Source organism: Anoplophora glabripennis, unplaced genomic scaffold, assembly GCF_000390285.2.
Source record: "Anoplophora glabripennis isolate ALB-LARVAE unplaced genomic scaffold, Agla_2.0 scaffold407, whole genome shotgun sequence".
Lineage (NCBI taxonomy): Eukaryota > Metazoa > Arthropoda > Insecta > Coleoptera > Cerambycidae > Anoplophora > Anoplophora glabripennis.
In genome coordinates, this window is record NW_019416501.1 from 331,526 (window position 1) to 347,773 (window position 16,248).

Here is a 16,248-nt window from a genome sequence, read left to right on the forward strand (position 1 = left end):
ACCTTGATAATTTACTTCAAGGTCACCATAATTAGACACCCTCGAAAGCTGATACTTAACTGTTTTTCGAAATATTTTTTTATAAAAGTCGAATCAAATGAATGGTACATTAAAGTGGAACACTAGCGCACCAAGTAAATGCGAGTTTGTCAAATAAATGCATGGCGAATTTTATTTGAAATAATTTTGCTTTATACTGCAAGTTAAATCTAACTTTAATGCTTTGTGACGGATTCTAGTTTAAAATATAATAACTGGTTTTATAAGCAAATTAAAATTAAACTACGCAATAATCATAACTTTAATTTTATTAAATTTATTTAATAAGGAAAATTGTAAACGATTGAAAATTTAATTTCAGCAGATTAAATACTATAATAAAGTTTATAATTGCAGTATTAATAAATTACGAAACGTAACAAATAAACGCATAGCTAATTATTCAAAAATAAGGTTCTTAAACAGTTAGATACACAACAAAAATTAAGTTTACGAGTATAATTGAGGTTATGAGCAACAAAATGGCCTAACCCCAAAAAATAAGTTTTGCGTAAAATGAACAAATAAAAAATGTAGAAAAGCTTGCTACTTTGTAAGCACTAAATAAAACAAACTTTTATCGATTTTTAATTGGTTTAACGTAGTTAATAGACTAATAGTTGAAGTGAAGTTCTTAAATTTGCAATTTTTTGAGTTTTTTTGTAAAAAAATGAGGGTTAGGCCATTTTAGCATAAAGTAATTTATGAAAAATCAGATAGGGCAACAAATTAACATGTCTATATGTAGACGAACTTTGTTTATTTCAGAAAGAACAATAATAATAAAACTAAGATACAATGTAAAACATAAATAAATAATGATATGCACTAATTTGCAAACAACTGCGGTTTACAGCTCAAGGATTTCTTCTTCATTCTCGCTGAACTCAACATCTATGAAATCTTCCGATGCATTTTCAGCTGTTTGTAGGCTCTGGTAAAAATTTAAATGAACAGGCGGTATATATTGTGACAGTTCCAACAAGTTTTTTCTTTTTTTTTATATCTATTAGATGACCATTGGGATATAAAATATTCAAATCCTTTACAGAAACTGCTCTAGATGCACGTCTTTTACGTATGTCTACTGTTTTAAACTCCACGAACTCATTATTGGAATTTTTCTATTTAATTAAAAACCGCTCTTCTTTCGTAAACTGTAGCAACTGAATTTGCAACCAAGACACTTTCTCACCGTCAGTTGTCTTTTTTCGGTTCCATAATAACTGTATCTACTACAGTTAACAATACGGAAAGAAATTACTAACAATATATGTATACTTACCTATGTCCGAGCCACTGTTTTCTGGAGAATTCATGCTGTAAACACTAGTGTAATAACTAATTTTTGCATTAATTAAGTTGACGATCTCACTACCACGCTTACAAACATTTACTTAACACATTGTGGAAGAACGGCCTAAACTACAAATTATGAAGCTTAGGCCGGTTTACCATTAAAGATTCGCAACCTTTTATATTTGCCAAAACAATACTACCTGCGCCATCTAGCGTTTCGAAGCCAAAGGTGGCTTCAGCTCATTTGCATCTAAAAGTTATAATGGTAAAAAAGCGTTTGCATTGGTTTAGCCACAATGTCATATTTGTGGATTAGGCCATTTTGCCGCTCATAGCCTCAATTGTGTCACGTTGCTGTGAATTTAAAAATTTGGGAGCAACTTTTGATAATAAATCAACTTTTATTCCTCACAAGAATTACATTACAAACAGTTAATAACACTTTGCTACTTTTTATTACAGTATTCAATGCGTTTAATTCGGGACCAATTAGGAATCGTGTTTACAATGAAACACGTATTTTTTTTTTTAGGTCTGGCCTTATAAAAAAGAGAAGGAAAAAATTGAGGAAGATCAGTACCATATGTTCCTTTGAATAATATGGGTTAGGGATGGTCCTACTTACCTCCTATGCTAGCATTATAGGCGACTCCTATACCGCAGAACTGGTTGTAGGCCACAGCGGCCACCTCACCAGCGCACCTGGTGCCGTGCTTGTTGTCTCCGTTGTCCTGGGGCATGGGGTCGTCGTCGTTACCGTTGATATCTGTACTGGCCAGCGGATCCTGTAACAAAAACGGAAAAGTGTCAGCCTTACGTTCCTAAGATACATTTATTAAAAAAGCATTTGTCTGGCTTTTTTTAGAAAGTGGTTGAAAATTGATATTTTGAAATACACACAAGTAATTAAATAAAATGTTTAAATTGAACAACCTTGAACATTTTTTTAAAAGCCAACAAAAACAACCTGGTATGCCAAATTTTCATTCCTTGACCCCTAGACCATTTTGATGTAGTATTTTGTGACAATAAAAACAAAACTATCACCGGCGTTTAGTTTGTAAGTGTCATTTTATCAGTTTTACGTTTCTTTTAAAAATGCATTTATCTGAGAAAGAACGTATTGAAGTACTTATGGTGATTGATATTGGAGACAGAGTGTGTACTCAACAAGAAGTGTGCAATTTATTTAATGTAATTCGTCCTGATCGACAATTACTAGATCTACTGTCAGCAAAATTGAATTGAAATTTGCCGAGCACGGCCATCTTAGAGATTTACCTAAAGGAAGACCAGCAGAGATATCAGAAGATTTTAAACTATACGTTTTACAAGGAACTGTAAATAATCCCCATGATTGTAGCCGTTAGGACAATCTCCAGGAATTGTAATTTGTCATCGGGATTTGTGTCACAAATACTCCGAAGAATAAATATCGCCCTTATATGGTTCAATTGATACATGAACTATTAGAAGATGATTTTGACCGAAGAACGCAGTTTTGTGAGAAGATAATTGAGATAAATAATTAACACTTAGATTTCACCCGAAAGATTCATTTTTCTGGTGAGGCTACTTTTGTTTTAAATAGACACGTAAACAGACAAAACTGCAGGTACTGGGCAACTGAAAATCCTCATTGGATTCACACACAGCTTCGTCAAAAAATAAATGTTTGGGCAGGTATTGTCGAAAACCGAATTCTTGGACCTTATTTTTTTGAAGAAAATTTAAATGGAGTGCGCTACTTAGACTTTCTTAAGTTTGAACTCATCCCCGCTTTAGCTGTTGTGTTTCCTAATCCACAAGACCCAGATATTCCTCATAATGACATATGGTTCTAACACGATGGGGCACCTCCTCATTTTGCAATTGCTGCTCGACAATTTCTTAACTTTCCCTAATACTTAAATGGATTGGACGCAGAGGTCCTATTGAGTGGCCACCAAGGTCACCGGATTTAACCCCTTTAGATTTCTTCTTATGGGGTTATTTGAAATCTAAAGTTTATGTAGAGCAGAGGTAATTGAATACGTTCAACGGGAAACAATTCTTCGACTACAAAAATGTATTGAAGTAAACGGACAGAGCATTGAACATTTATTATAAAGCAATCGTTATGTAAATAATGTTCTATGATTAAACAAATTTTTTTCCATTTATCACATTTCTAACGTCATTATTAGGAAAACCGCTGATTTTAGAGATACGGTAGGTTATACAAAAAGTGTTCAAAATTTACCGTACAATTTAAAAATGTGTTCCATTAAAAAAATCAATGACAACTGTATATGTTCTTCTTGAGACACCCTGTATACAATTTTCTGATGTCAAAAAATCCGCAACTAAAAATACTAATCGACGTGTCCGAGGGTTTTTCCACAAAAGAATTATCTGCATTTTAAACGAATTTGTTGCTTTAATCATAAACGCACTGTATATTATTTTAAATATACCTTCAACAGTTGACTGTTTTCAAGGAAACTAGTCTTTATTTAGAAGAACGGAACAGCAATTGAGGGCGTCTACACCCCCTAAAAGCCCCGTATGTCGGTAGATTGGTAAATTTCCGGGTTGCTCGGATCGCAGTCCGCTGAAAAATTGTATTTCGGCTTCCGGTAGGTGTAATACCGGCGACATTGTCTTTATTGGATTACACGGTAAACAATATTTGAGGAATGCCGTGCGACTGCGGGGGTAACGAGCCGACGCGGTCCCCTGTGTTCTCCGATATAAATTGGACGGGTTTTATTCGGGCACGGGAAATATGCGGTCCCCCGGATACCTCGTAAAATCTATACGCTTTCGGTGGCTTCCAGAATTTGTCGAACACCCAAGAAAAAAATATCTGTCGTTATTTATCTAGATCCGCTAAATTGTAGTTCCCCGTTCTTGGAAGCTTTTGGTCATTACACTCGTATGATTACAAATTTTTCTCCGTTATCTTTTCATTATAAGTTACGACACGAGAAAATAACAATGGCGCAAACCGCATCTCTCTAAATGCTACCGTTTTCGAGCTTTTCGATTTTTCTTCTCGAAAACGGTAGCAGACAGAGAGATGCGGTTTGAGCCATTGTTACTTTCTCGAAAAAGAGCTCTGGACTCATTCATTTGCTATATCTATGACAGATTCGCAGTAACCGTTGAAACCGGCCAATTTGAACCCCCTTTTACTGGTGTCCCTTGTACAGAAACTTTTTCTGTGGGCCTGTGTTTTTTGCTATTCATATCTACCTACAGACATGGAGTGAGAATATGTGTTTAAGACATCAAAAATAGATGGATCAACTAATAACTTTGAAACCGGTATATGCCTGGTGGTTTCGACTGATGAATGGTCTTAATTGTTTATTAGATATCACTAAAATACATGCTTTGACTTTTTTGACTTTTGACTGAAAAGTGTGAAATTTCAGTCTTTTAGTAAAAAAGGGTATTCTTGGTCCATATTGGTAGAATGTTCCATTTTTGTGTAAAATCCGTTTAAAAATAATGTTACATATGTAATATTTTTTATTTTCGCAGGTTTTGAATAACAAGAACGTGTTTGGCGTTATTTGCTTTGACAGTTCAGTTATTTACTTTTTGCGAATTTTTATTTTCACAGAAATTTATTATTTTTAGTAAATTATTATTTGACAAAGTAAAAAAAAAACAGTTGAAATTATTAAATATACAATAAACTAATAAATATAATGGAAAACCACACTATTAATAAAACTTATCTTTTTATAGCAAATGCTCAAAAAGATTTCGATTTTGCTGAATACATTTTTCAGCTCGACGTCGAATTGCCCGCGAAGACCTCAAAATTTCAAAATTGTTTTGTCTGATTTGATTCGCAGCCAAATGAATCCTCTGTTGTAATTCATCCAAAGGATTTATTTCTGTAGCAGCGTAAACTACAGCCTTCATCCTACCCCACAGAAAGTAATCTAGAGGATTTAGGTCTAGAGATCGAGGTGGCCATGGAATGGGGCCACCTCTACCTATCCACCTGCCAGGAAAATGATCGTTTAACCAATTTATGACATTATGGGTAATATAACGTACTAATTTTTGAAAATGTCACGTTACAATAGTGCTGTTTTTGTTTCAAAGCAACGACCAAAAAAACGAAATTTAATAATTTTTATCAGTGACCTGAGTGCCAACAAAAAGAACCCTAATATTTATTGCTAAACTTGCAAACTTTTGTCGTTTTTTTTTTCGTTAATTATTTGCGTTTGTTTCGTTTTCAAGTTCAATTTATTTTATGAAAAATGACATTAAATAATTTTTTGAAATAATTGTAATTTTCTCGCAATATCTCGCTTGTTATTTGAGATAGACCCATCAAATCTACATCACTATATTCGTAAGAAAAGCTTTATCCGAATATGAAGAAATATACAGGCTGTTTCATAAGAAAAAACAAATTTATTGGCTGTCCAGCTTTGCTGGGTCACCCTGTATACAACTGAATCATAATAAAAGATGCCCTTTCCGAGAACAAAATCGACCTGTCTCGGAGTTTTTTTTTTAAATCATTCAGTATAAAAGTTATGAATTTTGTTCTTTTTATCATCACGCTGTATATCTTAATTTATGAATGTGGCTACATAATTTTCTATTCCGCTGAAACTGATGCATTTTCAGTAAATCATTTTCCACGTTAGTAATAACTTGAAAAAAGCATTTAAACCCGAAAATAAAAAATCTCTCGAACTCCACTTGTGCTAAGTGGCCAATTAATAAACTGAAGTACGCAACTAAAACCGAATTGCATCGAATAAAACAACAACCGCACGCGAAATCGCTTTTATATCCGCAAACCGTAATATCGTGTTTACCCTTAAATGCGTTTTTCCCAGAAAATCTCGAACGGTTAATTAATATTTCCAATTGTTCGATTCTTCCTCAGGGCATGTTCAGAAATTTCGGTAATATTCACGCATTTCATTCGATAACGAGAAAAAAGTGCTCGAATGGCTGATTTATATTGAAAATTGTGTGTCTAAAGAAAAATATGGGGCTTATAAAAATAATGCCTACATATCAAAAGACGGTGGTTTTGTTAAAAATGTTTTCCTAGTTTTTGATTTCAGGGTAAAACCACAACTGCATCTTATTCTTTTTTCTTGATTAAATCAATCTTGAGCAAAAAATAAATACACTAGTGGTTGTACCTTATGGAAAAACAAAACTGAAAAAACTGAGAAGACCAATGTCCGGAATTATGTTTGACAACACTTAGTTTAATAATGCAAAATTCAGTTCTGTTCAGAAGGTGATTTTTTTATCGCGAGAAAACCAATTATGGTTAGACAAGTTTTAGCAGACTCCAGTTTCGTCAAATGCCGTTTGATTGGTTATAATGTAACGAGTTTTTATCTATTTTTTTTATAGATGATGTAATTTGTTTAATATTGCGCTATTAAATAGGCTTGACTGTGACAAATTTGCAAAATATTGACAAAGTTAGTGCGTTCTTGTTCCACATATTTGTAAGTATTTTATTCTTTCCATTCGACAGAGGCACCCACCATGATACTGAAAATAAGCATTTTTACACTGATAAAAGTTGTGGAAATTTACATTTTATATTTTTTGTGGAAATATGCGAATAGAAGTGAATTTACACTGACCCGTTTTGACTCACAATCAGATTAAACACGTGAACACCCGATGCAATGTTATCACGTGTGAGGAAAGAACTTTGCTAGCAGTCTAGTAGACCACATGTTTAGATTCATTTGTGACGTAGTGATACAGCATACTTAAACTAGGTCAGTAAATATAATGTTATTAAAATAAATACGTTCATTTGATGTTATCGAAGAGTATGGGAAACATAAATACAAATCGCATTGAATTTATTACCTATTTTGGTTATTGTTTTACTTGCAATGTAATGTTTACAAAAGTGGACATTACTCTCGAAATGGTTTGAGTATCCACCTCAAAATCCTTATGGAAATAAAATTTGAGGTTATATTGTGTGTATTTCAATAAAAAATTTTATGAGTGTAGATAGAATATTTTATTGTAATGTACTACAGAGATATGCTACAAGGTTTTTTTGTAATCCGACTATTGAATTTCTAACTGTAGAACTCGTACTGCGACTTTTTTCAATCTTTACTGTAAATCGCGATAAGAAGAACCCAATTTTTGTTTCGATCCCCCTAAATATGATTATTCCACATTGACGTAACTATTCTAGGTACTCTAAAATAGTTAATCTAAAACTTTGCGACCATGTAAATTACACCCAAATAGTTCCGAAGCCGTAGCAAAGTTACGCCATATAATTCTCGGTCCAGACAATTGTTTGTCAGTGATACATGCAAACTCTCAAAACTGCAAATATCCCCAACATTTCACCAGTATTAACACCGTATTCAGACCGGGCTGAAAAGATTTAGAGGGTTAAAGGACTTCCCCTGATTTAATTATGACTTCGGGGGAACTTACATCCCCCAACACCAAACCAACGGCGGTTTATACAGGGTGTTTCCTAAAGAATGTTACGCACTTCAAGGATATAATCTAGAATCCAAATGGTGTCGATTTAACCAAACTTCCTTAAACGAAAAATGTCGTAAAAAGTTACAGAGTGTTAAAGTTTATTTAACAAAGGGTTGCAGTAAAATGAACGGCCTGTATGATTTAATCTAATAGGAACATAATCACTGCATATTTCATGAACAGAAACTAAGCAACAGCAAATTTTACTCAAATCGGTTAACTGGGTTCTGAGTTAAGGAGAAAAAAAGGAAATAAAAAAAGAAACTTTTTTTGAGACATTTTTCGTTTAAGTTTGGTTAAATCGACACCATTTGGGTTCTAGATTATACTCTTGAAGTATGTAACATTCGTTAGGCGACACCCTGTACAAATATATAGGGCCGTTTGGTAAATGACACCCCACGTAAATACACGATAATAAAGAAAGGTTCAATGTGTTACTAGAAATTGGCAAACATTTACATTTTTAAGAATATATTTACATTTTAACTGTAAAGAGCACATTTCTTATATAGTAGCCAAGCGGGTCAATTTCTAAACTGTCCCCAGTGCTTACAGAAGAGATTTGTTAGGTATGTTACACTGCTACATTTCCTAAATATTTTTATTGCCGGAACTTTGTAACGGTTGGTCGCAGAAAAAATTGCAACACTTTTTTATTCCCTATATTGCAATGTATCTCAGACTAAATTAACGACATTTATTTACTGAACACTCTCGAGTTAGGCATCGATAGCATGTTTTTCTGCTCCACAGTTATATATCAGTATGACCAGTTTCAGGTCCCGGATACATTACTTTTTCCACAAAAAATGACACTTGTGTAGTCGAAGCGTAAGCTCTGCCTTCTTGAATGACTATAATATCTCTCGTAAGGTAGTCAAGCTGGTTTCAAGGTTTCCAGTTGGTACCAACACATCTTCCGTATGTGCTAAAACGTTTCCGTATCGTGGTTTTCCTAGGACGCTGTTTATTATTCTCTGGAAAATTGCCGGGACATTTGGCAGACCAAACGGTCATTGTAGATACTCGTAATGTTCATCAGGCGTAATAAACGCAGTTTTCAGAATAGACGATTCTTTCATGCGGGAGACGGAATGTCTTTTATAGTTTTCTTCTTTAAGGTACGATAATGACGCTGCTCACCATTTTTCCTCTTAACTAACAAGATTGGACTCGCGTAAGCTGTGTCAAATTCAATAAATCATCGACTATATTCCTGACGACTTTTCACTGACTATCCGTAAGTCTAATGGGCACTTCTAAGAATGTTTTACCTAATTAATTGGTAGGTTGAAATAATTTTTAAACTCTTTATTAAATATTTGATGTATGCAGACTGTTTAAAATTGGCAACCCTATTTCTAGACCCACGAACCGCCACTGCGGCGATTAAATCGCTCCTCAAAACACGCCGCCCTGCCCCCCTCGCCCCGGTCCACTTATTCATCTCCCGCCGGCCGTCGAAAGTCCCACCCCGAAGACACCCAGGGAGGAAATTGGGGTCCTCAGACACTATTATATTAGGGCGGCAGAGGACCTCTATTAAGGATCAAGGACTAGATGACCGGGCCCAACGGCTTTATGCATGAATAAGTAAAGCACTTGATCGCCCTTCGATGGTTTTTACGCATCTTTTTCGCGAAGATTAGCCTCGAGAGGACGGGCGTCTGGCGGCGTGTGAGAAATGCTTTCCTGAAGGGGGTTGTGGACTAGAAAATTGAACGTCGCCGTCGAAGTTGATACAGGCGGACGCGCGGTATCGTTCTTGACATTATTTTTTAATAGGAGGGACGCCCACTCGAAGTTAGAGTCGCCAAGTTTAGAGGGACTAAAAGCGCGAGTCATTCGAGAAGCGGAAAAACGGGGAAATTCTGGCGAAGGCTTTGTATTTTTCAAAGTTAAAAGATTTTAATTAAAAGTTAAAAATTCGAGTTGTTAAGGAGGTATATCGTGTTTACTCAAATGCACAGATGTACTTTTATATTTTTTATATAGCGTATTACCCAGTGCTCCCTCTGTGCGTCATATCTTTTTGAAGTTTTTTTTAATTTAGATTTTGAGATATTGTTGTTGAAAGTTGTTCATTTTAACATAGGTTTATATGGCGAAGATGGACGGTGCAGCTCTTTTTTGCCCATAACTGAGAAAAAAATGCAGAAATTGAGAAACAAAACTTTTCCATGGATAGTACACAGTATTATCTTATTTTTTATGTAAAACTAATTTAACTTTTGAACATAGTACGGCTGTATTAATTAGAAACAGAAACCAATAATTGCATTTCTGTCTGACTGAGGATTAATGTGGCAACGTCGCAATCAGCTGACAGCAAGGAGGGAATACATTTGAAAGACTTGATAAAAACGAAATTGATTTCAAACATACATTTTTCCTAAATCCCATGTACCTTGTTATCAACAATAACTTATCCACAACAGATGATTTTTTATAATGATTTTAAAAAACTAGATTAATTAAAAAAAAACTAGGAAGCTGTGATATATTTATTGGAATAAAAAATACAGTTGATAAATATATATTTAATGGTTTATAAAAATATCGTAATCATTACCCAGCAATATTTAGGGTTACATAAAGTTTTCTTTATTATTAATATAATTAGTAATACTTGAGATAAAAGCATTTGTACGGAATAACAAAGGAACATAAATATTTCTCAGCAAACTTTATATTTAAAAAATTAGTTATAGTTGCCAAACTTTTGTAACATTACTAAAATAGAGATTAAAAACACGAACAGTGAGTAATAATGTAATTTCTATCACATAACCTTCAAAATTGCATCCAACATTTTCTTCGAGTTGGACGAGATGGGCGCGAGTGTCATTTCATTTCTTTAGAACTAAATTAACATAATTCTCGTTGTCTTACGAGTTCACATGATTTACGGATTTTAAATAAAGGATACAAATCTTCGCGAAGATAATACGATATATTTGCTATATATAATAATTATATTGTACATAATTTACACATAATACCTTTTTGAACGCGTACGCATCTTTACCCGAATTTGACGCGCAATATCTCCGATGTCCGAGGTTTGTAGGTTCGCAGTGTGTACAACTGCTAGTCAATTATTAGCGCTGTTGCCACATCTACATAGTCTTTATGCGTTTATTAAATATAATTTAAAACTACTTAAATATGATATTTCTATTTTGTTAATTAGTCAATATGTATGCTATGTGGATATGAGTAGATTTCTTTGCCATATAGATAATGTTTACCGCAAATAATTTCAATAGAATTTAATTTTTTCAAATTGGCAGAGAGTTTTAGTCCCATAAGAAAAGCATAGGGCCCCTCCTGCACTCCTCACTTCCCTCGGACCCCGATATACCTGCTTAAAAACTTTTTTTGGGTGATTGAAAAATTATTAAAATGGCTAAATATTGTATATACCTATAAAACAAGTTTATAATATATAGAAAATAAAAACAAAAAATCTTAGACACACATATTTTGTCGTTCAAATAAAATAATACAGAACTTGAAAGAAACTGCTATGATTTGTCAGACAATGAAATACAGGGTGATTCACAAATGGTGACCAAATATGAAACCTCGTATTCTTTGGTGAATTTTAAGGGAATTCTTTCCTATAAAGTTTTTATCTAGTTTTTATCTTCGTTAAAAAGATATCGGGTATCGATGGCATATTTTTCTAAATAAAATAGTACGCCACTACTTTACAGTATCTATCATGATATTTTCAATATTCTACAAATTACTACTCTTTTATGTTTTTCAAAAAAAAGCCTGATTCTCGAGTGTTAAACACAATTTTTTTTCAAAAACTGCTTCGAAATGTTAAAATTGTTGACAAATAGGATTAAAATCTTGATATTCACGATAAATTCATTCCACATTTATAGTAAAAATATGTATTGATCATATTTTAGTATGCCAAAGACAAAGTAAGATTTCAGTATGTTCATATGAAAAATCTTTATCACGTATTACTTGCATATACTCTCCCATATAAAAATTTCCTTATACTCTAAAGCGGCAGCAAAAAGATGTATTAAGGGATCTTTATTGAAATGAGATATTTTTCGGAGAAAGTAAACTTTTTAATCTGCGGTTGTTCCGACAGGCCCCGAGTTTGTTAAAAATTCCATAATTAATTTCTACGTTTACTGTTATTCCGAACCTGATTTCTCAGAATGCATTGAGTTTTCCCCCTTTTTCTTGAAAATTTAATTAAATCCGGAGCTCGAGGAAAAAGGGTTCCCTTTCGATATTAAAAAAATACCTCGAGGGAAGCAGACGATAATTACAGTTTAATTTTGTTAGTACAAGGGAGCTGCAAGCGAATGAAAACCTAAAATTTTTGTCAAATCGAAAGTGACGAGATTCGGAAGTTGTTCTTCATCTTGCAACTTTTTTATCGTTTATAAGCGAAGAAAAAGCGAGAAGACAAGATAATACTTCTAGCACAACAAAAATCAATGTTGTGCTCTCTGTCAGTACCTTAAATCCATCTAAAAATAACTGCGAATTGGAGTAACTTTAAGTGGGGGGGGGTCAGTTTGTCAAGAGTAATAGTGTTCCCCTGAATTCGAATCTGAAATTCTTTTACTTTTTAATCAAATAAATATAGATAGGGACGCATTTGGGAAAATTAAAACAGGTAATATTAAAAAGTTATAGAATTCTAAGCAAAATACTGTATGTTTTTACTATTTTTTCTCATTCAGCCACTTAAGCCAAGTAAATAAAACGGCAACAAAATTAAGTCGTGAACAGTTTAAATTTAAGCAGAATCCAATTCTGTTCCGAACGCTTACGAAGAACAACGGAGGTCAGCCTCCGCTATTTTGTCAACATTCCATATTACCGCATCTGAAAAGCTGCTAGTGTCAGTTGACTTCACACCTGGTATGATATAAAGGGATGGTAAACTGGTAAAAAAACTGCCACGTTAATTCGGGGAAACGGAAATGGCCGAATGCGTCATCACCGCTCAGAGACTACTTTTTGTCAGGAGAAAATCATGCAAGATTCAGTTTTCATGACTGAATTTGAATTAATAAGCTTACGATATGTGTTTCTAAAGGTCAAACGTAGCTTTCTGTTGACACATTTGACCTTTCCCGTAAGTTAATGATTTCCCAGCAATAATTACCAATTTATGAGAAGGAGGCGCTGCTAATTAAACTTTCAGGTAGAAAGTTCGGTGTGAAACAACAAGAGGATAAAGAAAATACTAAAACATAATTCCGGCTAACGAGGATTTCGTGCTTCCGTTGCAAATGGCCTTATGCAAACCCGTTACGTTATGCCGGTAATGAAATTGTTTACATAAATTACAAGTTTCTGTTTCAGAAGTGAATATCCAGCCCTAAAATTATGAAAACCAAACCGATTTCACGTTTTGCTCAACTGGTAAAGTTATCAGAACACTTTTTTAAAAGAATTCGCAACAAGTTTCTCTTAACATATTTATTTGTGGCGTCATTTTATTCTCTATTTGGGTATTACTTCGTTTGCCAAAATTAAAAAAATCAATTATATAAATCCTTACAATAAAAGTCAGAGAAGTGTTTTTATGAAACTGTTTTGGCCCAAATAGAAAAAAAAGACCAATAAAAAATAATAAAAAAGTAGATTCGGAAACGAAATCGAAGCAATTTTCGAAATGCTGAGTGCGTGATATAGTGATATGTATATTTTATTTGTTTACTTTTTTTCAGTGTGATATTCTCGATATGACAAAAATAGTTCCATAAAAACAGAGTGAAAAATATCGAAGATATGTTAAAGGATATTGTCTGTTATTAATTTATTATTGATTTGTGTCAATTTTTAGTTTTTTTTTTTAAATTTTGCTGGGACCTTCCATGAAAATCAGCAGTTCTGAAAAGGTGGCTCCTTGCAATGTTGAGGTAAGTCACATTTTAAAATTACATTTTACTTAACACAAATCCATGTATTTTGACATAACGGACATGTGGCAAAAATATTTGACATAAGTTCATTAACACTCTGTACATTAAAATTAGAGAATATTTATTTTAATTTTTTTCTATGGGCGAGCATAATTTTTTGAAAACTTAATACTGATTGCATAATCACAGTGTTTTGACAAACAACAAATTTAGTCGTATATTTACCGTTCGCATCGCGAAAACATGTAACGTAATAATTTAATCCCAACGCCTGTTACCTATATTCGCCGACCAGAAATTTACCTTTGAACAGAAACTTGTAATTCGTGTACCTAAATAATTTCGTTATCCGGATAATGGAACGAGTTTGTATAGGGGCTATTCATTAGAGGAAACACGGAATCCTCGTCAGCCGGAATTATGTTTTAGTGTTTTCTTTATGGTTTTGGTCTTTCACGCCAAACTGCCTACCTGTGAGTTCAATTAGCGACTCATCATTTTCATAAGCTGGTGATTGCAGGGCGAAAGAGGATTAGGAGACAGAATTTTGTTAATTTCACGGAGTAAACACTACAAACGTTATTCAAAACCAATAAGAAATCCCCCAGAGAACAAAATTTAACATTCAAAGTGTAACAAATGTTCAGTCGCGATCGCTGAGCGCGGGGGTGGTCCGATCGGAGTAACTTTAGTGTCGCTATGTAGGTTGGACCTTTGTGGAGGTTCGGGCATTCCACGATTACGGGGAAGGAAAATGGTGAACCTCTACATTTTGGCTATTTTTCGACATCTTAAATTGACTTTTTAACTAAGGTTGATACCTATTTATCCGATATGAACCATCAATATTATCAACAGAAGACATGAATAAAATGCCATGCATTGTGACATAAAAGAAGACCAAAAAGATTTAAAACGTCTAAATTTTTGTATGTATGTTGTATGTATGCAAAACAAATGTTATGTTTAGTAAAACAATAAAAATTTGATTCTGACTAGCTTTCATGAAATTTTCTTCTAATTTTCGAAATGTCTGACTATCTTTTGCAGTTTTATTATTAGTATAAAAAGTTGCAGATCTACACAAAGCCAAAGATGAGCAAAGACATTACATATTTTAATCAAATCTTTTGAAACACAAAATAAATAATTAAGGCTTTGGCGTTTCTGTTTGGTCATCTATTTTGTTGTACAGAAAAACCACAAATATTATGTAGCATAAGAATCCGAGTTTGCATGTTCCAAAAAACCATTGCTAAATTCAGGGAAACAACAACCATACAAAAAGAACGAAAAATTACCCGCTTTTCGACATATTTTTCCCTGTAACATTGAAAGTAAGCCCTAAATCAAAATAACTCATTCTTTATTTTTTGTTTATTTGACGATTTTCTATAAAGTTACAACAACTGCGAATCAAAAATGTTGAATTTTGGATTGACAATGGGCGAAAAATAGTAGAAAATAGTAGTAATCATGTGTATATTTGGGTCTCTTTGGAGCAATTTTTAAAATAAGTAAATATTTATAAAAATTAATTAAACTTTGTGAACAAATAGTAAAACATATGTCAATTCTACCATAAAAATTTTGCAACGATCGATAGCGTGGTTTTTGATTGACAGGATTGTTAATTAAGAAAATTTCAAAGAGTTTATCGCATTCCGGGCACATAATTTTTTAGAGATACTTGTTGACATAATGAGCAATGATCAATACTAAAAATACCTATTTTTACACTTTCATAACCATTTTTTAAAAATTTTTCGCAGCTGCTCTCAGTCATCCCCACTCCCACTCTGCCCAGAAATTCCAGTGATCACGGTACCTTTCTTGATTTTTCTTTCATTAAGCTTTTATCTGCTGAAAATGCACTAAACGGATATTGAAAGTACTTGTAGTTAGCTATAAAAACAGATATCTTTTTCCCGTCTTCACGATTACGTAAGCTATAAATTATTATTAACTTTACGCTTCTATACAGGGCGAGTCATTAATAATGGTACACAGCTTAATGGCAGATTGTTAACGTCAAAATATAGCGATTGTTCCAAACATGCCTTAATCAATTGTCGCTCCTTCTCATTCTAAAGGGTGTTAAAGTTGAAAACATATTTTCGATTTTTTGCCATATTTTAAGTAGGTACGTATTAACCGATTGTTTTGAAAATTCGTAAATTTACGTTTTTTGAAGTGGCAAATACGAATAAGCCAACAGTGTTGGGGTTACGTCTAGGGGACGCTAGTTATACTGCCCTATCAATGTAAAAATATGTGTAACTTTTTATATTTTACAATTTTGAATTTGAAAAGGAGCAACAATTGATTAAGGCATGTTTGGCTCAATCGCTATATTTTGACGTTAATAATCTGCCAATAAGCTGTGTAGTAGAATTATGTCGAATTTGGCTAAAAAGCAAGGGGTTACGACGTAGTTTCTATGTGTGCAAGATATTGTTGATTGCATAGAAAATTCCCT

The 16,248-nt window shown here is 33.5% G+C and overlaps 1 protein-coding gene across 1 annotated transcript in view; it reads right to left on the reverse strand.

Moving 5' to 3' along the window:
* LOC108910006 (furin-like protease 2) overlaps positions 1-16,248 on the reverse strand; it is a 103,707-nt gene that overhangs the window by 26,660 nt on the left and 60,799 nt on the right. Inside the window, exon 3 of the mRNA XM_023454760.1 lies at positions 1,964-2,123. Within this exon, the coding sequence (XP_023310528.1) occupies positions 1,964-2,123 (160 nt within the window). The remainder of the gene's footprint in view (positions 1-1,963; positions 2,124-16,248) is intronic.